Source organism: Schistocerca americana, chromosome 8 (assembly GCF_021461395.2).
Source record: "Schistocerca americana isolate TAMUIC-IGC-003095 chromosome 8, iqSchAmer2.1, whole genome shotgun sequence".
In the NCBI taxonomy this organism is placed as follows: Eukaryota; Metazoa; Arthropoda; class Insecta; order Orthoptera; family Acrididae; genus Schistocerca; species Schistocerca americana.
In genome coordinates this window covers 152,281,654-152,308,167 of record NC_060126.1, presented here as the reverse complement: position 1 = coordinate 152,308,167, position 26,514 = coordinate 152,281,654, and the positions used below count along the sequence as shown (strand labels likewise).

The 26,514-nt window shown below is 40.1% G+C and overlaps 1 protein-coding gene across 3 annotated transcripts in view; it reads right to left on the bottom strand.

Annotated features, from left to right (window-relative positions):
• The window catches only part of LOC124544734 (histone-lysine N-methyltransferase SETD1B), a 165,084-nt gene that overhangs the window by 13,170 nt on the left and 125,400 nt on the right, over window positions 1-26,514 (bottom strand). For all 3 annotated transcript variants that reach the window (XM_047123386.1, XM_047123388.1, XM_047123387.1), the window contains exons 11-14: window positions 20,145-20,884; window positions 15,110-15,231; window positions 14,455-14,640; window positions 11,642-11,899 (exon numbers count right to left, since the gene is read on the bottom strand). In XM_047123386.1, coding sequence (XP_046979342.1) covers window positions 11,642-11,899; window positions 14,455-14,640; window positions 15,110-15,231; window positions 20,145-20,884 — 1,306 coding nt within the window. The remainder of the gene's footprint in view (window positions 1-11,641; window positions 11,900-14,454; window positions 14,641-15,109; window positions 15,232-20,144; window positions 20,885-26,514) is intronic.

The window sequence follows — 26,514 nt, the reverse complement described above, 5'->3', positions numbered from 1 at the left end:
TCCTCAAGAAAAACAAAATTAAGTGTGTTTTTCATTCATTGGCAAAAATGAAGAAACTATTATGCCTGGTAAAAGAAAATCTCAGCCTTGGAAAATGTGTCATACATAATACCCCTTGCCAGTGTGGGAAGTCTTATATTAGGCAGATATGTCACGCAGCAGAAGAACATTGTGCTGAACACTATTGATGTTCGTATCTGGGTCGGTCTGACAAATCTGCAGTGGTGAAGCATTGCCTGAACATGGGGCATGGAACGTTTTATGAGTAAACTGAACATGTGGCATGTTTCATGAGTAAACTGAAGTTTCATTGTTCTGAGAGTTCATTTTTAAGGTGGCCATGAGGCCATACACATCCATATGGCAGACAATCATGTCCAGCGGGATGTACAATTGCAAGCAATACTGCCTGGAATCCAGCATTGGCTGCCATAAAATTAAAATGGGAGAAAGAGTATTTCTGATTTACGACCTTATGCAGTGCACAGCATAGAGTTAATTCAGATTTTAACCACAGCAGTGTCCAGCATCGCAATCATTGCACACTGTGCTGAAGGCCTCTCTTCAGCTCCCAGCAGGAGGCACTATAAACTCTATTTTCATCAAGCAACTGTGGGCACGTATCTGTGCATGCACAGTTCCTGCTCCTGGCCCCATAAATTCTGATGCTTCCATGCAAGTATTGCATGTCATATCCTGCAGCAGTGAAGATAGCAACAACTGCCATGTAAAAATGTCTAACAGTTGTTTCAATGAAATATGTTATCTTGTGGCTAACCTGGAAAGTGTATTTGCAGCAGATCCACTGGGAGGACCTGAAAAGTCACAGAAACATGAACTGTTCAAGAAGAAAAAATAGCCGTATTATCACGTGGATCAGTCTGACTGTTTTTCCATCATTCTCCTATGTTATTCCCAGCAAATACATGGAGAGTTCCTACTGACAGGTAATGACCAATACTTTATCCATTCACTATTCATTCTGAGCCCTGTTAGCGGAGTAAATACTTGAGCAAGATATTTAATGGAATCTGTAATTTATATTTTTGCACTCTAATTTCAATGTTTTGATAATTCTGATCTTTTGTTTTACAGTATTTGTGGGTACATAACAATTGGAAGTCCAATGGAATAAAAAATAAATTAATCAGTCTTCAATTACTGATACTTCTGGACACTGTGGAGTATTCTTATTGTCATGACATAGTACTTTATTTTTGTTAACTATGCTGCCCTACACTGACAAAGAATGTTGTACACACCACATTTCCTCAGGCCAAGACCATCATTAACTGAACGCAACAGGTTTCTTAGTTTTGCAGATGGATGGAACACACACTTAATGCCACAACTTCCGAGGGCTCTTCCAAATCTTGACAACACGGCAGCAAAATATGGCAAAAAGGCCAAAGTGGTGGGTGTCTTTGTATCTCCATCCTGCTCTGTAGATTGAACTCGCCTGGGCCTGAATGCATTAGTATCTGTCTCTCAGAATAACCATTTTATCGGAACACTGTCTTCAAATGTTGTATTTCATGATACCACATGTGCTCCATGAACCAATGTACGTAATCCACTACCGCATTGTGCAGGATCATGGCAGCTTGTGGCCTGCAGATATAGATCTGTATGCATTGGCTTGAAGTAGATGCCGTGTGCCAAGGTTCCATCTGCTTTCCTTCATACCAAAACATCAAGAAAAGGTACAGTACCATCTTTTTCCACTTCTACAGTGAAGTTTATATTCGGATGAAGCAAATTCAGATGCTGAAGAAGCGTAGGTAGAGTATCTAGTCCATGTGGCCACACCACAAATGTATCGTCCACATTCCGCAGAAAACGAGGGTTAGGGGGTGGCTGACTGTAATACTTTTTCTTCAAAACCCTCCATAAAATAATTGGCCACCACAGGAGACAGAGGGCTTCCCATGGCAACACCGTCCAATTGTTCAAAATACTGGTCATGAAATAACAAGTATGTTGAAGTAAGCACGTGTTTAAACAATGCTATTATGTCCTCCTTAAACTTGTTGCTAATGAGCTCCAAAGAGTCCTGCAAGGGCACCTTTGTAAATAAAGACACAACATTGAAACTTAATAAGAGATCTGACAGTTGCAATCTAAAAGTTTTCAGGTGACCTAGGGTTGCGAATATGATGATCGCACTTGCCTACGAGAGGTCCCAGTAGTGATGTCAGATATTTGGCAACAAAATAAATAGGTGCTCCTATGTTACTTACATGGGACGCAGAGGCACCCCATTCTTATGGATCTTGGGTAGGCTGTAGAGTCTAGGAGAAACTTTCAGTCTGTTGACACTAAACCTTAGCGACTTGCACTGGAATCGAGCTCTTCTTGATGTGTTCAAAAGCCTTTCTCTGGATCCTACCTGTCAGATCACTTTTTAATTTACTGTATGCAGGATCGCCCAGCAGTTTGTATATCTTGCTGTTATATTCTGTGCGTGAGAGAAGCACAGTAGCATTTCCTTTCTCAGCAGGTAAGATGACGATGTCTTTGTCTTCTCTCAATCCTCATAGAACATTTCTCGCAGTTGAGTGATGTTAAAGTTGGACTACTTAGGTGAAGGTTGAGTCAAGATGCGGCATGTGTCATGCCTAATCTCTTCGGCAGCACCCTTAGGAAGTTTTGAAACAGCCTGCTCTATGCCACTAATCACACCTCGGACAGGAATAGTCCCTGGTGTAGGTCCAAAATTCAGACCCTTCTCTAGCACCAAAACTGAAGCATCATCCAAAGTCTTCTCCTTGAGATTAAACACGGTGCGTCTCCTTGCAATGTATTCTTACGTTCGGGCTTCGAATCAATCATGTTCAGTCATTTGAAGAACCTTAGCTAGTAGTACAGTCCAGTCAGCCAGTGCCGAAGTGGCGCTGTCTACCCAGTTCCAAGATGTTCACTGAAATCTTCAGATGGAGTAATAGTAATTGTCTGGACACCAAGCACAATTCCTGACACATAAAACGCACTCTTTCTCTCACAAGCGCCACAGTCGTCCGTCGTTAATTCCAATGGCAGCTGCGGAATTTATACAATGTTTAAGTTCAGCAAACAGAGGGATGATGTCCTTGTTGCGGCATCTCAGTAAAAATGCAAGGCTGCTTAACAATCTACCTCTCTTTTGACGTAACTTGTCAAACTCACATACGTTCTTCGCTATCTCCTCCCCGTAAAGGTATCAGATGTCACTCTTCAAGCTTTCCTGGCAGATATGTTGTAAATAGTCTTCAAGGAATTTCCATCGGATCACGTGGTGCAAATTCCTCAGAGCAACTATCCGACATCTTCAGGTGGTTCAACCTTGCTGGTGGCTAGATTTTTCGATAATAGACCCATTATAATATTGGTCTAGTACTGTCTTTGGTGAGCAATGTCTGGCCGCACTGTTAGTAAATGCAGCGTGCAGAGCACGCACAGGAGAGCCACTCTGCGATTTTCTGTTTGAGTATGGCACCAACTATCTGCAAATCACTGCGTATGCACGATTTCCGCACCTGCAAATTCTTCATGAGCATGTTCTAGGAATGGGGCATCGACGTGCGGATTACTGTCCGTTGTACCAAGCCACCAGCAAGGTTGAAACACCTGAAGACGTCGGACAAGTGTCCTGAGGGAATATTGTGTGATTCACACAATGTGATCCGTTGGCAAACCCGTGAAGACTATTTACATCATATATGCCAGGAAAGCTTGAAGAGCCACTTCTGTATACCTCATCTGGAGATGTGATGACTCAATAAGTACAGAATGAAAATAAAACAATGGAATAATGACAATATGAAAAGGACAGATTGCTACTGATACAGAGGACGCAACAAGTCGCAGACAGGCACAACAAAAAGACTGCTATAATTTTGAGCTTTTGGCGAAAAGACCTTCTTCTGCAGTAGAAAACACACACACATTCACACAAGCACAATTCTCACACACAACCACTCTCCGTCCACTGAGGCCAGACTGCACCTGCTGGGAGAAGCAAGGTGTAGTGCTGCTTGTGGGAGAGTACGCAAGGATGTGGTGGGGCCAAGGTATGGCTGCTACGTGCAGTCGGGAGGTTTGGGGGTGGAATGTGGTGGTGGTGGTTGGCGGGAGGGGGGGGGGGGGAGGGGGGAGGGGGGGGGGGGAGTGGAAAAGGGAGAGAAGCAGAGGTGAGGAAAAAGACTTACGAGAGCGTTGGTGGAATAGAAGGCTGTTTAGGACAGGGACTAGCGAAGGTTGAGGTCAGAAGGGTTATGAGAACATAGGCTATATTGCAGGGGGAGTTTCCACCTGCACAGTTCAGAAAAGCTGGTGTTCTTAGGAAGATCCAGATGATGCAGGCTGTGAATCTGTCACTGAAGTAAAGCATGTAGTGTTGGGTACAATGTTCCACATCTGGGTTGTCCCGCTGTCTCTTGGTCACAGTTTTTTGGTGCTCATTCATGCAGGCAGACGACTTGGTTGTAATGACCACGTAGAACACAAGATGGTGGTTGCAGCTTAGCTTGTACATCATATGACTGCTTTCACAAGCAGTCCTGCCTTTGATGTGATCCGTGATGCCTGTGACATGATTGGAGCAGGTAGTGGTGGGAGGATGTATGGAATAGTTCTTGCATCTAGGTCTATTCCACACAGCCTACCCACCAATGGCCGTCTCATCTGTACTGACGAGCAGTTCCTCTCCAAATATACCAATGGTCCCAATGAGGCAATCACAGACCAAAATTGCTCTTCCAACCTTGTACAGAAACAAGATTTCTTGAGCCTTGTCTCTCCAGTCACCTACCACATCCCACATTCCCATCGAGCCACAAAGGCATACTGTCTGCGATTCAGTACCACCCATGACTGAAGCAACTGAATCACATTCTCTGCCATGGTTTCAACTACCTCTTGCCATGCCCTAAAATAAGGACTGTCCTACCCACTACTGTTCCCATCCCTCCCATAGTGATATTTTGCCGCCCACCCAACCTACACAATATCCTAATCCAAGCCTACTCCACTTCTGCTCCCAACCCCTTCCCTCATGGTTCACATCCCTGCAATAGACCTAGACGCAAGATCTGTCCAATAGACTCTCTCACCACCACCTATTCCAGTCGTGTCACAGGCATCACCTATCAAATCAAAGGCTGGGCTACCTCTACGAATTGATCTGCAACCACTGTGCTACTTTCTACACGGGCATGACAAGCAACAAGCTGTCTGTCTGCTAGCAACAAACTGGGACAGCTGGACCAACTAGTTGCTGAGCATGCTGCCCAACATTAAGCGCTTCACTTGACTGACTGCTTAACAGGCTGTGCCATCAGGATCCTTCCTACCAAGGTCAGCTTTTCTGAATTGTGCAGGTGGAAACTCTACCGGCAATATACCCTACATTCTCATAACACACCTGGTTTTAAACCATCGCTAGTTTCTGTCCTCCACCTACCTATCCACTGCAACTGGCAGCCCTACACTGCCCCCACCACATCCCTGCAAGCTCCCACAAGCAGCACTACACCTTCCTCCACCTCTACCCTGCTATCTCTCCCCCTCCACACTGCAGCCTTCACCTTATCACACCACCCACAAGTTTCTTCTCCCATCAGCTGCAGTCTGGCTTCAGCAGCCACAGAGAGAGAGAGAGAGAGAGAGAGAGAGAGAGAGAGAGAGAGAGAGAGAGAGAGTGTGTTTTTACCTTGGAAGAAGGCCTTCTGACTGAAAGCTCAAATGTACACCAGTCTTTTTGTTGTGCCTGTCCGCAACTCATCATCTCCTCTGTATGCTGAATGGCAATCTATCCTTTTCTGAAAATATATGCAATTGCATAGCAAAAAATCTACTCACTGATGGCAGCAGAAAACACCGGTAATGATATTTAAATATGCAAGCTTTCTGAGCCAGAAGGAAGAGGGGTGAAGGAAAAGGATTGGTGAGGTTTATGAATTGGGGAGAGTTTGGAAAAGTCACCCAGAAACCTAGCTCAGGGGAGACTTACCAGACAGGATCAGAAAGAAAGACTAATTTTGGGGACTGCATCGGACGAGATTGAAAAGCTGAGAGCTTGAAGCGGTTAATATGCAATACAGAGATTCCTGACGAAACATCATGCAAGAGTTAATAGGACTGTAAAGCTAAGTACATCCTATGTGGTTGAGGTGGAAGGCAGGGAACAATAGACAGGTCAGAAAATCAAAGATATAGAAAAGTAAAAGGGAGTGAGGAAAGGAATGGTTACTGTGAAGAAATGTTGAGACCGAAGAAATTAAAGTAAATTAAGGTCAAGTGGGTGGCGAGAACTGAGAACATGTCGTAATGCCAGTCCCCACAGTCGCTCCTTTCAAAAACATGCTTTTGCATTATCAAAACTAAGGTCCCACTTCCTGTTTCCTAAAATCTCTAGTCCATAGGAGTTACTCTCAGAGGCCTAACATTTAAAGTCCCTTTTTCGAGATGCACCACCCCTTTACAGTTTCAAATACAGAAATCTCTTGCACTTCCTCAGCTAATCTGTCACCTATATGCCTCACTGGCCAATTTCCATTCCACCAGACTTCTCTCCTCCTACAAAATCCTGCACTTATCTGCATCTCATTTTTCCAAGGATGGTATCATCCACCAAGCCAACTTCAAACTGCAACAACAAGCCAGACTTCACCACAAAAAGCCATCAAACCTTCTCATAAACTACCTCAACAGTGGTGTTTCCCTTCCCGTCCTCTCCAGTTCCCTAAACAGTCACACCTTCAGCCGCCACTCCTCTCCTATAAACTGAGCTTGGGCAACCTTCATAACATCTGCCAGCCTTCACCACTGCCTCTTAGAGCAATAACTCAGGATCACAAGAATCAGTCACAACAGTACAGTATTCTCAACCTCTCATCTAAGGCACTCTCCCCTATCTAAGGCACTCTCCCCTCCTGAATTATCTGTATTATCCGAAGGTCTCACTTTCAGCCCTAAACTTGCATTTAATTATGCTGTTTTGGTCAACTGCAAACATCACTTTGAAAACCAATCCCAAAACCTTTCCAACAGAAAACCTGTCACTGAACCCTGGCTTGAACAATTTCGACCACAATCCCAACCTGATCCACAGCCACCACCTCAAAACAACCCATTAAAAACCTTCCAAGAATTCCTCACTTCCAGTACTGCTCTGCATCTCTTCCTCAAGACCCTACAAGACGACCCTAACCTGTCCTCTGCAGAACTCCAGGCTCTTCATTCCCTAAAAACTGAAGACTTCATAAATATCCCCCCAGCAGAGAAAGGACCTAGAAGTGTGGTACTTGACTGATACGTAAACAGAGGTCTACACCAGTCCTCTGACACCTCTACATACAACATTTGCTATTAGGATCCCATCCATGTGACACAAATTGACCCACCTTTTACATTCTTATTAACAAGGGGAGGCCACGACGCTGGGATCAAAGATTTACTTCAATCTTTGTAGATTTTCAGTAGGCCATTAAAGCAACATAACATGCAAGTGGTAAGGTGCACTACTCTGGCAATTTGAGAAAATTGGAAGAGAAGTTTCACGCGTCTATTACATGACTGATGTATCAGTGTGTAGGTGCCACTAAGTTAGAGTTCATGGTGGTAAAGTGGTCAGCATTCAGGCCTTGCAAGATCAACGTGAATGAGGCAACAGTTTGGCTCCTGCTTGAACATAATTTTTAATCTATACTATCAGAATAGAAAGCTGTCAAAATGTCAACAAAATGAGTTTTCTCTCATAAACTCTGAACATTCCGTGTAAATGCAGGGAAACTACATTCATTCGGTATAGTAGATGATGTTTCAATTTACGTTTTCCATGTCTGTATGACAACTACCATCCTGCGATGTGTGATGTCGAGTGCACATCCGCTGAGTAACTGCGCATTACTCTTGTGGTCTGGCACATTGTGACTTACAATAATACTGAATAACACCATTCACATAATTATTTATCAAGGTTTGACTTGGGCTTTCCAAGCCTGTCCCTCACCCTTGAAAATTCCATTAAAAACAGTAAATAGTCAAATAACATATGAAATTCACAAGATCTTCATGAAAATGCATGAGGGTTTTTTCCATTATATTCCCTCTCAAACGTCATATAAATTAAATAGCGTGACAAGTGATGAAAAAAATATAGATTAAAAAAAAAAAAGTGTCAGCAGGATTTGAACTGCCGCCTCCCCCATGACCTTCTGCTTTAGTTAATCGACACTTGCAAAAACTATAGCACAAACACTTCCCACTTATATTAAGGACACCAACCATTACCTAGATTGCCTGAAATCTCTGATCATGCACCTTACTTGTCACCACCGATAACCATCTCCCTCTGTACCAACAACCCCCTTGTACAATATCAAGTCTGCTGATGAACATTTCCTCAGTCAGCACCCATCAGATTCCAAACCTACGGCATCCTTACTGCTCACCTTAATCAACTTTATACTTACCAACAACTACTTTAACTTTGAGTGACAGACAAACAAACATATCAGGGCCACAGGAACCAGGATGGTTCCTTTGTACGCCAACTTTTTCATGGGCTGCTTGGAGGGGCTTTACCTGGGGTCCGTATGCTTTCAGTCCCTAGTTTGGTTTAGATACACTGATGACAATCTTTGCCATTTTTGTTGTTGTGGTCTTCAGTCCAGAGACTAGTTTGATGCAGCACTCCATGCTACTCTATCCTGTGCAAGCTTCTTCATTTCCATGCAAGCTTCTTCATTTCCAAGCAACTACTGCACCCTACATCCTTCTGAATCTGCTTAGTGTATTCATCTCTTGGTCTCCCTCTACAATTTTTACCCTCCACGTTGCCCTCCAATACTAAGGTGGTGATCCCTTGATGCCTCAGAACATGTCCTACCAACTGATACCTTCTTCTAGTCAAGTTTTACCACAAATTCCTCTCCTCCCCAATTATATTCAGTACCTCCTCATTACTTATGTGATCTACACATCTAATCTTCAGCATTCTTCTGTAGCACCACATTTCGAAAGCTTCTATTCTCTTCTTGTCTAAACTATTTATTGTCCATGTTTCACATCCATACATGGCTACACTTCATACAAATACTTTGAGAAAAGACTTCCAGACACTTAAATCTACGCTCGATGTTAACAAATTTCACTTCTTCAGAAATGCTTTTCTTGCCATTACCAGTCTACATTTTATATCCTCCCTACTTTGACCATCATCAGTTATTTTGAAACTTCCTGGCAGATTAAAACTGTGTGCCAGACTGAGACTCGAACTCTGGACCTTTGCCTTTCGTGGGCAAGTGTTCTAGCAACTGAGCTACCCAAGCACGACTCACGCCCTGTCCTCACAGCTTTACTTCTGCCAGCTGTGAGGACGGGGCATGAGTCGTGCTTGGGTAGCTCAGTTGGTAGAGCACTTGCCCGCGAAAGGCAAAGGTCCCAAGTTCAAGTCTCGGTCTGGCACACAGTTTTAATCTGCCAGGAAGTTTCATATTAGCGCACACTCCGCTGCAGAGTGAAAATCTCATTCTGATTAGTTATTTTGCTCACCAAATAGCAAAGCTCATCTACTATTTTAAGTGTCTCATTTCCTAATCTAATTCCTCAGCGTCACCTGATTTAGTTAGGGACTACATTCCATTATCCTCGTTTTGCTTTTGTTTGATATTCATATTATAGCCTCCTTTCAAGACACTGTACATTCCGTTCAACTGCTCTTTCAGGTCCTTTGCAATTTCATCGGCAAACCTCGAAGGTTTTATTTCTTCTCCATGGATTTTAATTCCTACTCCACATTCTTCTTTTGTTTCCTTTACTGGTTGCTCAGTGTATAGATTAAATAAATCGGGGATAGGCTACACCCCTATCTCATTTCCTTCTCAACCACTGCTTCCCTTTCATGCCCCTCGACTCTTATAACTGCCATCTGATTTTTGTACAAAGTGTAAATAGCCTTTGGCTCCCTGTATTTTATCCTTGCCACCTTCAGAATTTGAAAGAGAGTATTCCAGTCAACATTGTCAAAAGCTTTCTCTAAGTCTACAAATGCTAGAAACCTGGGTTTGCCTTTTCTTAATCTATCTTCTAAGCTAAAGTTGTAGGGTCAGTATTGCTTCACGTGTTCCTATTTTCTATGGAATCCAAACTGATCTTCCCCTAGGTCAGCTTCTACCTGTTTTTCCATTCATCTGTAAAGAATTCGTGTCAGTATTTTGCAGCCGTGACTTACTAAACTGATAGATCGGTAATTTTCACACCTGGCAACATCTGCTTTACCATATGTCCACATTAAACCTAACAACAAACAGTTCTTACAGTCTGACAGTTACAATCCTTCCCATGTCAAACACTCTCTCTCATAAGCCCTGGCATCCAAGGCAGATATTTATTTAGTTGCAGACTCTTTACAGCTGTACACCACCATTCTCACATCAGCCTTCACTGGGCACAATTGCGCCAACCAGCCTGGGTCAGAAGCATATTTCTCAGGCCATCATATCCAATTTTGGTACCACTGATCCCTCCACAAACAACTTGTCACTCAGTATTATACTTGTCTTGAATGTATTGATCAGCTACTTTGATCAGGCTATGACTTCCTAAAATGATGCCCTGAGATGGGGTTCTTCCATCTGACATTTTGGCCACCACCCCTAGAATAGCTTTTCATTGCCCCCTTCCTATCTCCACAGTATCCTTCTTAGACCCTGTGCTTCTTCTGCACCCATTTCCCTACCCTATGGCTCCTACCCCTGTGACCGTCCCCATTGTAAGACTTGCCCTATGCACCCTCCTACCACCATCTGTACCAGCCTCGTAACTGGCAACACATACACTATCAAAGGGAAATGACACATCATATACCAGTTGTTATATAAACACTGTTTGGCCTTTTACAGGGGCATGACTACCACCAAGTTACCATTTAGGATGAATGGATATGGCCCTGGCAATGCCTTATCATGTTGCAGAACATGCTCTGGTAAGTCTCCCTTGACCTGGGGTTCTGGGTGACTTTTCCGAACTCTCCCCACTTCCTAAACCTCATCAGCCCTTTTCCTTCACCCTATACTTTCCCTTTCAACCCTTCTGCCAGGAGAATAAGCCATTGGTGCCAAAAGCTTGCAGATTTAAATATCTTTATATGTGTGTTCTCCAGCCTTTGCCACATGAGTATATTTTTTTATCTATCTGATTACATTCTATTTTCAAAAACTGGTTATTTTCATTAATCTATCCTTTTCATAATATTAATGAAAATAAAGTAATATTTCATAAGTGACTGATCACAACTATATGTAGCGACAGTTTCAATGAATAAAGACATGCAACTCAAATGAAGACACAGTCAATTCTGCGTTCTCTGTATGGCATAGTTTAATGGGTTTGGGAGGTCTCAATATTATGCTAGATCCAAGATTCAGCACCTTCTTTCACTGTTTGTTTGTTTCGTTCTCTCTCGTTCCTAAATTCCATGAAACAGAACAATCCTGTTATATTTATGAATGGTTTATACTCATCCTAAGAGAAATTCTTGTGTTTTAATGCATAAACTTAGCAATATACTATCAAAACATGAACTACAAATCATAATGTGGCAGATAATGCCAGTATCAGTGGTAAATGTAATGAGTGCTATGTAGTATAGTGCACTTACATTGCAGCTATGGTTGATGAATCTTGCCAAATTTCCACATTTTGTAGCGTCTATTATGGTATCAACATCTATCCTAAAGAGGTAGGAACTACCAATCCCTGTTGCTTCATAATGACGCTCTCGAAGATCAGCTACAAGAGGTCGGACCATCTGTCCCACATATTCAATAACCATTTCATCAGCAGCAATTGGCTCCATGGCAAACAGACCCCAATCATGTATAGCTGACTTTGCAAATTTTAGCTGCTTCTTTCGGAACTGTAAACAGAAAAAGTAATGGTTTCTCATATTAATCTTCAATGGAGCTTATTTTAGAGCATGGGCTATGAAGCACACACAAATGAAAGACAATGATAATGAAAAAGAAATATGTAAATTAAAGAAATAAGGGCAAATTGAATCACATTCACATATGCCGGTACAAATGACAATACGAAAAGTTGCTGCCTGTATCTCATACAGCCTTGAAATGTAATTTAACATAACTGTAGAACATTACTGTTAGCTGCATATGACAAAGCTTTCACTGCTATGAAAGTAAATCTGATTAACTTTACAGAGTTGAATGTAATGACTTATTTTTATAAACTGTTAATTTACATCCAATTGAGTTAATTACATGGGCTGTGCATATTATGCAAAATAAATAATAAAATTTGTTTATATGTTCTCAACCAATTTTCAATGGTCAAAAAACAATTTGTATGTGTGTGTGTGTGTGTGTGTGTGTGTGTGTGTGTGTGTGGTGCACACACTCTTACGTAATACTTAATCCAGTAGCTAATTTGTCATCCTTTCTACAAGCCTGTCCACAGATACTGCCCTTTTTATTTGATAAGTAATGATCTATTCTCATACACAAATTGTACTCTGCCTTTCCATAGAGAAATCTCTCTCTAAATTTCTGCATGTATTAGAGGAATTTACTGTTTAAAACCTTTCCATCAATGCTTGTCAAAATACATTTTAATGGCTCTAGGAAATGATGACATGGAATTCAAGGAGCGAGGAGGAGACTGTTAACTGCAAAATATGCAAGAAGAAACTTGGACAGAAAACTGAGCCTGAAAAATAGCACTATTCGAAAAAGTTGTTCTTCCTGACCACATCAGCTCCATTGTGTCTTAATTTTTAGTTTTACCATATGAAAACAAATGTTTTGCAGCATTTACAATACAATACTTTTAGTAGTAATAGTTATTGGGGAATGGGTGCAGTTTTTTTGCTTTTCTGTTTAGGCTCAATTAAATTCCAAGTTGGTAAATTTGTCACACACAGTTACTCAGCAAAGACAAAACTTTGTTGATTTTTTAGCTTGAAGTCAAATAGAGAAGGATTCAGCACAAAAGTTAAAACATTACTTCAGAAGAACTGTTTCTACACAGTAGAATAACTTATGAATGCCAGTCTAAACATCTTATCACATACTGGAAGTTTATAGCTGATTTACTTCATTCTACAGATGGAACAATTATTTCACTTATTGTGAATCTAAAATAATCAAGTTAAATGTTTTCTTAAGTATCATGTATTTTTAACCGACTTATTTCATTCTACAGATGTAACTACTCTATTTCTTGTTAGAGAGAATTGTAATATTCATAAAAATTGCCAACACACAAGAGCATTTCTTTAAAATAAAATAAAATAATTTTACTAGTTATTTATAGAAGCATTAGAGCTTCAAAAACAATTAATGAGATTATGTTGTAATGGTTACAATGGATTTCAAAGGCAGCGATAACAATACAATTAATGAGTGGTAATTTTTGCCTCCACCACACTTCCATCTAGCAGTTCACCAATCTGTGCTGTCAAAAAACTTGTATGTTTGCACTGTAATCAAAATTTTTCATATCCCTTAAGTTTGTGACTGTTCCAGGAACGCAATATACAGCAAGACTGTCATAAATCAACACTCAATAATCTGGCAGATCCTATAGTCCAGCATGCATTAGAAATTTTCTGTATGATTTTTCTCAGTACAGCTGGCAGTACAGTCGTCAAAGGAGGTATCAGAAACTGAAGGTAATGAAGAAGAAACTTCTAGAACTTACATCTCTTGGGTTGAAGTTTCAGAAGCCTTAACAGTTTTAGGGAAATTTGCCGAGAGTATGACACTTCTGAAGTTGTGAATTTGCACATTATACAAAATATTTTTGTAAAAAAGAGCTCAGTCAGTTTGCAGAAATGCTATGTTCCACATGGCTTAAAAGACAATTTCACATAAATCATCAGTGGTAAATACTAGTCTAACATATTCCACACCCCGACAACAGTTGATATCTGTCCTATTCCTAAAGACAGCGATTCCAATTAAACTGCACCAAAGTCTTGATAACAACTTTTATTAGTTATCTTGTTCTTGATCTTTTCAAATCAAAGGCGCTTACTTTAATTTGTAAATGACGAACAAAAAATTAAGTACACTGAACTTTTCTAAGACTTTGAATCTTAAACTGATCTAACAGAGCAGTATAGTTTTCTATTATTAGCTCAATTTTGTTATTTTTTTTCTTTCTTTCTTTTTTTTCAGAAAAGAAACACACACTTTTAATATTTTTATACTTTAATCTCTCCTATTGCGTTCAATAAATAATATTTACTTGTTTTAATGCACAGAAACTAAATGCTTTGTTTACATTCCATTTTTGACAAGGTTTCAAAAAAATAATTTTTACAATCCAGCAATGACAGCTTTCCAAGCATGCCTAATTATAAAGGTCTTACTGTAGAAAGGACAGATGTCAGTAATATGACTACAAATATAAACTTTCAGTACCATAAAAGAAAGAATGGATTTTATGATTTACCTTCAACTGATTGAATTTAAGGAGATCACTATCAGTATCAATGCCAAACGCTGTTAGCAGCCTTCTCTGATTACTGCGAGCTTCTCGTGATAGTGTCTGCATCTTGCCCGATACAGATTTTATAATTTCTGTAGACAGACCACCTGTTTCCTCACTTGCTTGTTGTATGACCTGACCATAATGATGCTGCAAATAAAAACAAAACTATTATTGAGCTTGAAAATAAATTAAACAGTTATGAAAACAAAATATTCTATTCCCTTTTTCCTGGAAATATTCATTACATAATAAATTAAACAGTTATGAAAACAAAATATTCTACTCTTTTTTCTGGAAATTTTCCTTTGTTCTCTCTCTCCTCTCTCACACACACACACACACACACACACACACACACACACACACACACGAGAGACAGAGAGAGAGAGAGAGGGGGGGGGAGGGGGAGGGGGAGAGAGGGGGGAGGGGGAGAGAGGGGGAAGGGGGAGGGGGAGAGAGGGGGAAGGGGGGAGGGGGAGAGAGGGGGGAGGGGGAGAGAGGGGGGAGGGGGAGAGGGTGGGGAGGGAGGGAGGGAGAGGGAGATGTTTGCAATTGTTCCTTCCTGTAAATAAAGGGTTCAAGGCAGATGATGCACAATCAGAAAGATTTAGTATACCTTGTGCTTCAACTTCTCTTTCACGTCAATCTTATAATATCCTTCTGTTCTTGCACATCCTGTTTTGTGAACACGGCCTTCATCACGCTTTTTCTTTCTTGGTGCAGACGACAAGTCAGTAAGTGAGAATGAGTTAAGGAAATATGCATGATAATGTAACCCAAGACAGTCATGATAATCATTTTAGTAACTAAGTTTTATATGGTACTGTTATCGCACTACAGACTTTATGGTCAATCAACAATATATGGTAAAAAATTATACATAGGTTTCATAAGATTATAGGAATCTATTTTACCAACTGACAGAAGGAATGCTCACTATAAATTTATCAAATAGATTAGCAGCAACTGGAATTTATTACCTACTAACAACTAGAAAATATAGGCTGAACTAATGCTAATACTAAGTTATAAAAGGCAGCAGATAAACAAACGTGCATGCACATTTGCACTACCATCAATTAGCAATGTCAAAAGGCCAAAAATGTCATATAATATTACTCCTGTATTCTAAAAGGAAAAATATGATTTGACAGATTCCAACCTTATGATATAAGAAGCTTCCATTTGTAAAATAAATAAAGAAACACAATTTTGCTACTGGTATTCTAAATCTACATCTATCCTCCACAAGCCACCTGACAGTTGGTGGCAGAGGGCACTGAAGACCCTAATAAAACAACAAGCATGCATACCCTCACCAGAGAAGAATGGTCTCAATGTAAGACAGAAAAACAACAATTAAATAATTTTTTTGTAGAAAGTCGCATGACATATAACCGACAATGACACATATCTATACAAATAATTTAGGACTTAAGGCTACAAGTAACAGAATATTAGAAGCATTATGTCACTGAAAGGCTCAACTGTTTTATCTCTTATCTTAATATCTACTCCATCTTTCGATGGCTCAATGCCTCTACTACTCAGTGAGTTTTTACCTTTACTCTTACATTATTTACATTCCACCAGAACTTTCAATCACAAATACGACAGTCTTGTGACAGCCCAATATACCACATTCAGTGGCAAAAACAACATTAACATCCAAACCAAAAATTTTCACATTCTGAATGGTAATGTATTTCAATACATTATTAAACACATTATTACTAAACATACCTAGGTGCATTAAAAGTTATTTAATCATTGTCCCAGGATGTTCTGAGAATTGTTTAAAAAACTGAAATTCTATGATTTTTATTATTATCGAAAGGTTTATCTTGTTGAATCTAATATTGTTAAGTTTATCAAAACTAAGCCGAAATTAATAAATGTACCTACTGATCACAAGTTAGTGGTTGCATTCCCGAGTACCTGAACATATCTTAGAATAATTTGCAGCAGATTTCTCATATATTTTTGCCTGCTTATAAGCTGGAAGAGGGCTGCGAAATATTTTGATGCCATTTCAAGAATGATTTTTGCTGAAGAATCTGATCATATTTTACTTAAAGAGATGCTTTAATATTACTGAGAATTTTCAGAACATAGCTCATAAATACAGTTTGTGCCAACTAGAGACAGGCTTTAATTGCACTGATGACAGCATTGTGGAAGAAGACCATTACTTTCATCATCCTCGGATTACCCCTACAATCTTTCCCTCTCTCATACTGAAAGGTATTGAACCTGCAGCCACAATTAACAATTAATCCAGAAATGAGATTGGACTGTAAACACCTCAGGAGGAAAAAGAAAAAGAGCCACTATAAGCTGCCAATTACTGTTAATGGGTGTTTTCTGAAGGTAAGAGATGTTTTTATTCCAAAGACAGATATGCCACTGATCATCATGCTAGTCTGCTGCTTTTCTCCATAACTACTGCAGCCTAAAACCAATAGAACCCATATATTTCATGAAGTCTGTCTTACTCTACTGTTTTAACCCTCCTGCCCCCCTAAAAACACACACAACATTATTAAACAACAATTCCTTGATGCCACAGTATGGGACTTATCAATCGACACCTTTTAAGTCAATTTATGTTAGAAATTTCTTTACTCCCCCAATTCCATTCAGTACCTACTCATTAGTTATCAGATCTACCATATTTTAAAACCTTCTACTCTCTTCTTGTCTGAACTATGATTTTCTTGTCATTGCCAGTATGCATTTTATAGCCTCTCTACTTTTGCAACCTTCACATATTCCGCTGCACAAACAGCAAAGCTCTTCACTACTTCTAGTGTATCATTTCCTAATCTAATTCCCTGGCTGCCACCTGGTTCAATTCCACTGTATCCCATTGTCCTTGTTTTTCTTCAGCTGATGTAGATCTTATAACCTGTCTGTAAGACGCTATGTATTCCATCAACTGCTCTTTAAAATCTTTTTCAGTCACTGACAGAATTACAATGTCATCAGCTATCCTCAAGGTTTATATTTCTTCTCCCCTGAGCTTTAATTTCTGTTCCAAATTTTTCCTTGGTTTCCTTCACTGCTAGATTCATGCACAGATTGCACAACATCAACAATCCTGTTTCACTTCCTCCTTAACTACTGCTTCTGTTTCATATGCATTATCGAAGTCTTACTTCAGCAGTCAGATCTTTGGTCAAATTGCATATAACCTTTCACTCTTTGTATTGTATCCCTGATATCTTCAGAATACAAAGAGTATAATCCAGTGAACATTTTCACAAGCTTTTTCTGAGTGTACTCCAGTGAACATTTTCACAAGTTTTTCCTACATCTACAAATACTGTGAACTTAGGTTAGGCTTGTGTTTCTTCAGTCTATCTTCTAAGATAAGGCATTAGGTCAGTACTGCCTTATCTGTTCCTAAATTTCTCCATAACACAAATTGATCTACCCCAGGGTTGGCTTCTACCAGTCTTTCCATCCATTCTTCTGTTAATTACTTGTGCCAGTACTTTGCAACATTGATTTACCAAGTTGATGGTTCTGTAATATTCACCCCTATCAGTACCTGCATTTTTTGACACTGGGATTATTCCTTTCTTCTTTAACTCTGAAAAACTACAATAAGGATATGTTTTATGCTGTGAGCATAATGCACATTGGCAGATGGGCTATAGCTTTACTGGCACTTTTTAACTTAGACAGCACTGGCTAGTCCAGTGGTCCAACTGATGTGCAGTGATGTGCGCAGTTGCAGCTATAGCACAAAAATAGATGAGCAGAGAAACAATATAGCTTCAAATGTCATTTAATTCTTAAAGAGAATGAAATAATATTCGGTAAAACCCCAGCATTACCAGCAGCTTCCTAGGGCACCAGATGGATAACATAACATGCTGTTGCTCTTAGCTAACATAGTATTGTAATTAAAAATAAGATTGAGGAAAATTCTTCACTTAAACACAGGGTAATTTCTCTACACAAGATATGAGTGATGCAAAAGGGAATTCTTCGTATAGTTAAATATTGACTCCACTGAAGGTATTATTTACAATCAGTCCTCTGGTAATGTCATGATCCATTCCCTGTCTGAATTCAAGAAATACATTTCACTACTGGAAATTTCATGTGCTACATCAATGACGAGTCAAACAACAACAGAATCCACAAAGCCATCCAAGTGCCACATTTTCTCCTCCTTTCTTATGATGTGCCATTCTGTATCTTGTCGGCGTTTGACAGCGACACATGTCGAAGCTTTGGGAATTTGGTCCAGTATGTCTGGCAGCTTAAATCCTGTAACATGGCTCAATTCTGTTGGGTTCATATTGCAGTGGTACAGAGGCAACTGTAAAAAGGTAGCATTTGTATGGTGCTGTGAAAATTCTGAATGGTGGGCTCCATGTGGTTCCCAAGTTGTGCAGCGACCGTAAACCATAAAATTACCAAATAAGCACCAACCAGTCGCAAAATCGTGTTTTCTTTATTTACTTTTGAAAATCGATTTCAACTGATTAACAGTCATCATTGGTGCTTTCAAAGAAAGACAGTGTTACTACTCAGGGCACATATTCGTTGAAAGCACTGATGATGGCTGTTAATTCGTTGAAATCGATTTGCAAAAGTAAATAAAGAAAACATGATTTTGCGACTGGTTGCTGCTTATTTGGTAATTTTGCTGTGAAAATTGTTGTTGTCCATGTTCCCACAACACTTCCTACTGCGGCTCTTAAGAGACGACATCTGTGGTACAAAACAACGGACAAAGTCTAAATGAAGAGTATTTGGTTTTTTATTTTTGTCCTAAAAATTTAATTTGTTGTGTGTTCTTTATTTGAACTATCTCTACAGACAGCCTATTATAAAATATGGATAATTAAGAGTTTATATTTACTATGAAATCTGGAACTTTGTGTGCAATATATAAGTAGAAACAAGAAGATGTGCATTTTTTATTAAAAGTATTGATTAGGTATGTGTTAATTAGGATATATGTGACAAATTTTACATTTAAAAGATATAGGTATGCCAAATTGAATGTAAAAAAGGAACGACCAAACTGAGACTTGAACCCTCGATCCACAGACTGTAATGATTTACTGTTCAACAACACTACTGATTCAGCTACGCATTGTGTTTTCAAAACCCTCTTAGCTTTAGCAAGCACAATTCCTCAGAAAAGTTCAAAGCTGATATTTTTCTGTAAGCTTGTGAAAAACAAGAAGAACATCCTGTTTCCTGCCCCCCCTCCCCCCCCCCAACACACACACACACACACACACACACACACACACACACACACACACACTTTTTAATTGTGTTCCATACTCATGTTTCACTACGGAGCAGGAAGTGATTTCAGACATTTTTATACTATGTGTTAACAGGACAACAGTACACAGAGAGAGATTGAGATTGTACATAAGTTTTGAAATAAAAACCACATAGCTAAAATGTTATTAAGAAAAATGTTGATGGCTGTTAATACATTAGAATTTCTTGATATCCAATACGTACATACATAGGACATACTTCCAAGAGCATAACAACACCAGTGTAGAAGAATGATATATACTTGATACTACAAGACACTGAAGAACAACAATATGAAAATATATTTACAATGCAATAAATGATAAAAATATAGTAAAGTTTAGAAAGGATATCAGGATGATCAACCCAGTGAGTATCATTCAGCCAGTATCCCTGAGCATCATCAGCCAACATTGCCTCATAACTGCGTTTCAAATAATGTATATCTTCCTTGTCAATGCCACGTGTTAAAAACTCGTACAATACAGTCATTTCTCCAATAATGTCCCGCTTGGAGAACACAACAGCCTTAGTAACAGGTTTAACATATGCAGTCTCGTTCATAAGCTCCTCAAACTTAGATTTTCGAGCTTTTTTGGAAGCTGGAGGCAGTTCATTTTCAACTGAAGTGGCATGATTAGTAAGCGGAGGTCGAGACAATGGCCGCTTAGCACCTCTCGGTGTTTCGTCACTACTAAGCGGAGAGGCAGAAGGTTCACGCCTGGGTGGTAAGCTATAGGAGTGTTCAGCCGTGATGTCAGGAGGTGATGACAATTCTGCAAATGTATCTTCAGGTGGAAGACCTCCATTCAATACTGTAGGTGGACCTGTGTCTGTTGCAGTCTTCAGGATGATGGATTCACCACCAGCCAGAGCCATGAGTGCTTCTGCTGCAGCAGAATCAACAGTGCTGTGCATTTCCATTTTGTGCAACGGACTGAGAGAAGTGGGGACAGCAACACTCGCTGGCAAAGGAATTTCTTCCAGTGCAGGTTTCACATCCTCAAGTCCCGCAACTCCAAATCCACTTTCTGTATCACTGAGACTCTCAGGGGGAATAGGAGTTTCACTGCGCTCAGGTGTCCTCGCTTTACTGTGAAAGTTAAGAAAGATTCATTACACTGGCATGCATGAAAAAGTGACATTACATAATCACAAAATAGTTGGGTTTAAATTTTTAGCTGCATAATGAAAACATTAAGATTTCACAGATAAATAATTTTAAAGGTTAGTAAAGAATTATATACAAGAATTTGCTGATAATTGATTTCTGAATCATTAGCAATAAGATTCTGATTTTTACAGATGTAGACACACCTATTTCTCAACAAAACTGATATATGCTGATAATTAATTGACTATTTTATTACACAATTATAACAAAGTTAAACCAGAAGATATTCAATATATCTGTGTGAAACAAAATGAATTAAGCTAACAAACCCCATTTTACTATGCTCGAAAGATATACATAGAATATTTTATTCAGAGTTTGACACACTGGGTTGGCTTCCTGTAAAAAATTTTAACTTTTGTTAAAATGCTAGATTTATGCACAAGTCTCAGTAAAGCAGAATCTACTGTTGCTTTGGACTCAACACAACAGTTATTTGTGCATTTGTATGAAATCATTCCAAAATAAATAAAAACCTGCATAAGGCAACTGCACTATTATACACAAAGTTACCTCTTTCTTCACTAGGATTTGCTGCAGTGAACTTTTCTGATAAAAGTTTACGCCAGTCAAGGACTCAAACCCTTGTACTTGTCTTCATCCAACTGAGGCTTAACAGTACACCATTTAAGCTAGTTATGAGAGTTCAATGCCAGATGCCCTTAATTAGCTACAAGTTTGTGGTACAATCACACCATAAATGATATATCCTCTCTCCTAGGAGCGTTAAACACACTGCAGAGCAGAAGACTACCTGTACTGTTCGGAATATATGAATAAGAGGGCATCTAGTGGCAACATGAATTTCTGAGTTAGCCTGCGAGGCTTCGATGACGCTTCTGGAAAGGCACTAATCTTGTAAGCCAAGTACATAAGTTTAAATCCTTGTCTGTCACCAAGGTTTAATTTGACACAACAGCTCAGTGCTAAATCTTTCCTCTCACAATTAATGGATATTAGTCTCCACCTTGTAACAACCCAAAATGGTTATCATATCCGACCTTTCTCAAACTAAGTGAACTTGTTTAATCCTCAACATTGCAAAGCTGAACTTTCCCTTAATCAATACGGTCTTGTTGCCTGTAGATAAATGCAGAGCCCAGTGCTGCACTGATATGAGCACTGTTAACAGAATGAAAGAGTAGTTTGTGCCTGTCTCATTTTTAGCAGCTTCCTTAGGATGAACAGAACTGGTTCACTAGATTCTACATAGAATATGAGAAAGAAACAAGTTCTCTGAACCTGTTGGTGAGTTCAACCACCTCAGGCTGGCGCGTATCACTGCTTCATACACATTGCAGCCACTGATGAATCCCCATCTCATCTCTTTGGTGTGGAAGACATGTCATTTTGCTCAAACAATGCACTACAAAAATGTAATTGTGTTACTGAAATTGCACAGAACCCATATGAGAATTATGCACATTAAAATCACGCACACATTTCCCAGAATAAAATTTGAAACTGCTGTGTGATGGCCACTCTTACATCATCCTCATAGTAGTGACTGACACATTGTTGTGTGAGACAAGGATAGAGAAATGTGTCAACAAACAGTGTGCTGAACAGACATACCCCTAGCAAATGATATAGCATCAATAATAATTTCAAGGGCTGTTTGTATAAAGCAGCTGATCTTTGATAAACACAAAAAATGAACTTCAATCAAGCTGAGCTCAAAGCCACTAAATGTTGTAGTACATAATCAAGACTGGCTTGGATGCTCCTGGAAAACATCCATTCATGCATTTCACATACCAGACCACAAATAGGTTGCCAGAGGACTATGACAAGAAAGTTTCCAATCAATCATATATTAGCCATTTTCAAGTGATGACATGAAAGTGAAACTTGCCCTTCCCAGAACCAATGGTCCTATCATTCTTGTACATATGTCATTGGAAACAGTTCTGCTGAAATGTGGCATGTAGCATCTTATGAAACTTTCCTGATGTAGCTGTTACCCTAGTACAAAGGAATGAACTTCATGTGTTGTTAGGCCCGTGCAGGACATGGTGGCCCATGTGCAGTGTAGAATTTTCATCCACAGTGCTGGCCAAGTTCAATTGTTTGTTCAGTAGTGGAGGTCACCTGGTTGGTGATGCATTGAGCTGGCAAAAATCAAAGCATACACCCTGCAATCTTTCTCAAATGGTTTTACAGAAAACATTCAGCACAAAATGCTTATTTTTATGTCACTTATATGTAGCTTTATATGTCAGCTTCACGATGAAGTGCCTGTCATTTGGTTACAAGTCACAGTTATTGAGATATCTGCATTTAAATAAGACAATGCTCGAAATTTGAAAAAGTTTGCAATGAAAAGGAGGGGTTGCTATGATTTTGTGTTTGGTACATATTACACCCTGTGCTGCTGTATAAGAAATTTAGCTAACATCTTGACTTTTTCTTTAGACTTGGATGGAGGTCTCTACCTGTCACCAATCTTGAAAGAACTGATTTTACATAGCGCACTAATTTGGAATTGCACACGGCAGTGAAAAAGCCAGAATGAAATATCTGTAACATTCCTGACATCTCATAGATAGTTTGACGTATTCAAACAAGATTCTGGCAAATGACAGCATGCAAGGAGGAGAGTATTTTGCCATATGGCTAATACACAAAGCTTCATTATCAACCATACTGTTCAACAAACTAAAGACTTATTCGGTGAAACATGTATATTTTTAAGGCCAATCTATAGTTGTTGAAATGAGAATTGCCGTGAGTTCGTGAGTTTTGGAACAACATAAGTGAAGTCATTACACATTTATTTTTGTACCGAAGATGTGTTTTCTCCATAGGCTACTGACCTTACTTGTCCTCAGTTCCTCACTTAATAAACAACTGTGTCTGCACAACAAGTTAGTGAGGTGACATTGTGTAAAATCTGGTGTATTTTGGCAAAAGAGCAAATTGTAACAGGGCAACAAAACTGAATCATTCAAAAAGCCTCATACTTCACGGTGCCAATGGGACAGAACTCCATCCTGTTGGAAAATTAAGTCCTGGGAATCTCCCCTAACTTGAGGGAACAGCCGTTACTCCAACACATCCAGGTACGTGAATCCTGTTACAGTCCTTTCCACAAAGGAAAATGGTGATTAAACCTTTGTATGAGATACGACACAGAACACGTTGATCTTCGGTGAGTCTCTTTCGTGTTGCAATGGTGAATGTGGATTTTCCAAACCCTATATGTGAACATTGTGTGTGCTGACATTTCGCTTCATCACTAACAATTACATGCTTTAGAAATGCGTCAACCTCCATCTTTGCTAGCACATTACCAGAAAATGTGAGACGCTTCTCTTTGTCATTGGGATTGAGAGCCTGCACAAGTTGTAATCAGTACGGTTTGTACAGCAAACGCCGTCTCAGAACTTTCCATACAGTTGGTTGGGGTATTCCAAGTTCTTGACTGGCTCTATTGGTAGACTTACTGGGACTGTGCAAAAAACTTTCTTGAATCCGCCGGACACCATCCTCCGACACATGCAGTCGGCCTGTGCTTTTTCCTTTGCGCACACTCCCAGTCTGTTTAAACTGCTTAAACCAATGGTTAATGCTTCTACAAGTCGGTGGATGAATACCAAATTATATATGAAATGCCTGCTGCACTGCAATTTGTGACTCACTTTTTGTGAACTCAAGAACATGCTCCACAGTCTCCATCTCACTCAAAACTGACAGGGAAATGGAATGATGGGCCTACTGACACGTGAACTCTACTGGCCGCTTCTGAAACCATCACCGCCTGCCCACCAAAAACTCTGAAACTTCCTCTTTTCATTGGCATAAAGCTTGTTCATTTTGGATTAATACTTTAATACACGTGAATTTTTGGAAATGGGTCCAACACTTAGAACAACTCTGTAGTTATCGATAGGCACACAAAAAAGAATGAAAACATGCTAGCCTTCAGTTGAATCCCTTAATGATGTAGAGCATATATACCCGAGTGCGCACATGTGCGTACACATATACACACAGACAGGGAGAGAGAGAGAGAGAGAGAGAGAGAGAGAGAGAGAGAGAGAGAGAGAGAGAGATGCCTTTTTAGTTACAGTGTGTCAGCTGACCACACAATGCCAGGATTACAGTTTGAAAGGTAGAGTTTTGTAAGGGATTGTATTAGTTGAGGTGGGGAGAAGGAGAAAGAGGTGGAAGCAGAAGGAGGGATTGGGGAGGGGTAGCTGGCAGCTCAAGGGGAGGCAACCAGCGTGTAAGGTAGAAATGCGAGAGGAGGCACCGACATGTGTGCGGGATAGTAACACAACACACAGGTACCATACCAGATGAGTTCATGCGGCGCACAATGATGATAACATGAGGGCATGGATTGGGAGGTGGTGACAGGACAGGAAAGGAAGACTTTTGGGTACAGCATGTGGGTCAGTGTATTAGCAGAGATTGACGCCTTGAGGATTATGGGAGTTTTGAAAGGATAATTCCCATTTGCATAGTTAAGAAAAGATGGGTCTGGAGGAAAGATCCATGTGGCACTGTTTGTGAAGCGGCCACAGAACTTGAGCATGCTGTGCTTAGCAGTGTGCTCTGCCAGTGCATGGTCAACTGTGTGCTTGGCCACATTTTGTCAGTGGCCATCCATTCTTGATCATGCCCCCATGAAATCCTGTGCAGAAAGTAGTACATAGTATATGATGTGACTGCTTCCACATATAGCCCTTCCTCTGATGAAACAGAATAAGCCTGTGATAGGAATGTAATTTATGTAATGAAAGAGTGAATCAGGCAGGTCTTGCCCCTGGGCTTCCACAATGATATGACCCCATGGCAAGAGGTTGGGAGTGAGAGTGGCATAGGAATAGACCAGGACATCATGGAAGTTGGGTAGGCAGCAGGGTGCCACTTTAGGAGTGGGGCAAAGGATTGTGAGTAGGACGTCCCCCATTTCTGGGCATCCTGAAAGATAGTCCCTGTGAAAGGACATGACTCAACTGTTCCAGTTTGGGTTGATATTAGGCAATGAGGGTGCATTCCTTTGCAGTTGTTTCTTGGGGGTGTGAGGATATGGAACAAGAAATCTGTTTGCGGACTAAGTTTGAAGGGTAGTGCCTGCCTGTGGAGGCCTTAGTGACCTTTCTAGTTGCCAAGGGAATTTTAGTCACTGCAGATACTCCATATATGCGTCAACAGGTTAAATGGGGGCAATTTTTTGGTGTGGGATGGGTGACTGCTGATGAAATGCAGGTAGTGTTGGTAGTTAGCAGGCTTGATATGGATGGAGGTAAGGATGGATCCATCAGAGAGGTGAAGGTCAACATCCAGGAAGTAAGCAAGTTGGGTTGAGGAGGATGAGGTTAAGGTGATTGGGTAGAAGGCATTGAAGTTGAGTCGGCATGAAGCAGCCAACATGTGTTTATCACTGCTCTGAGGCGTAGCTGCCAGAGGATGCTGTAAGTGTTGCAAATAAACCGAAGAGGCACTAGTCACGAGAGAACTTGTAATTAATCCATTGATGCTCTCCACTGTTCAGATGAAAAAGTCTTTGACTCAAAGCTCCCACAAATTCAGTTGCAAAT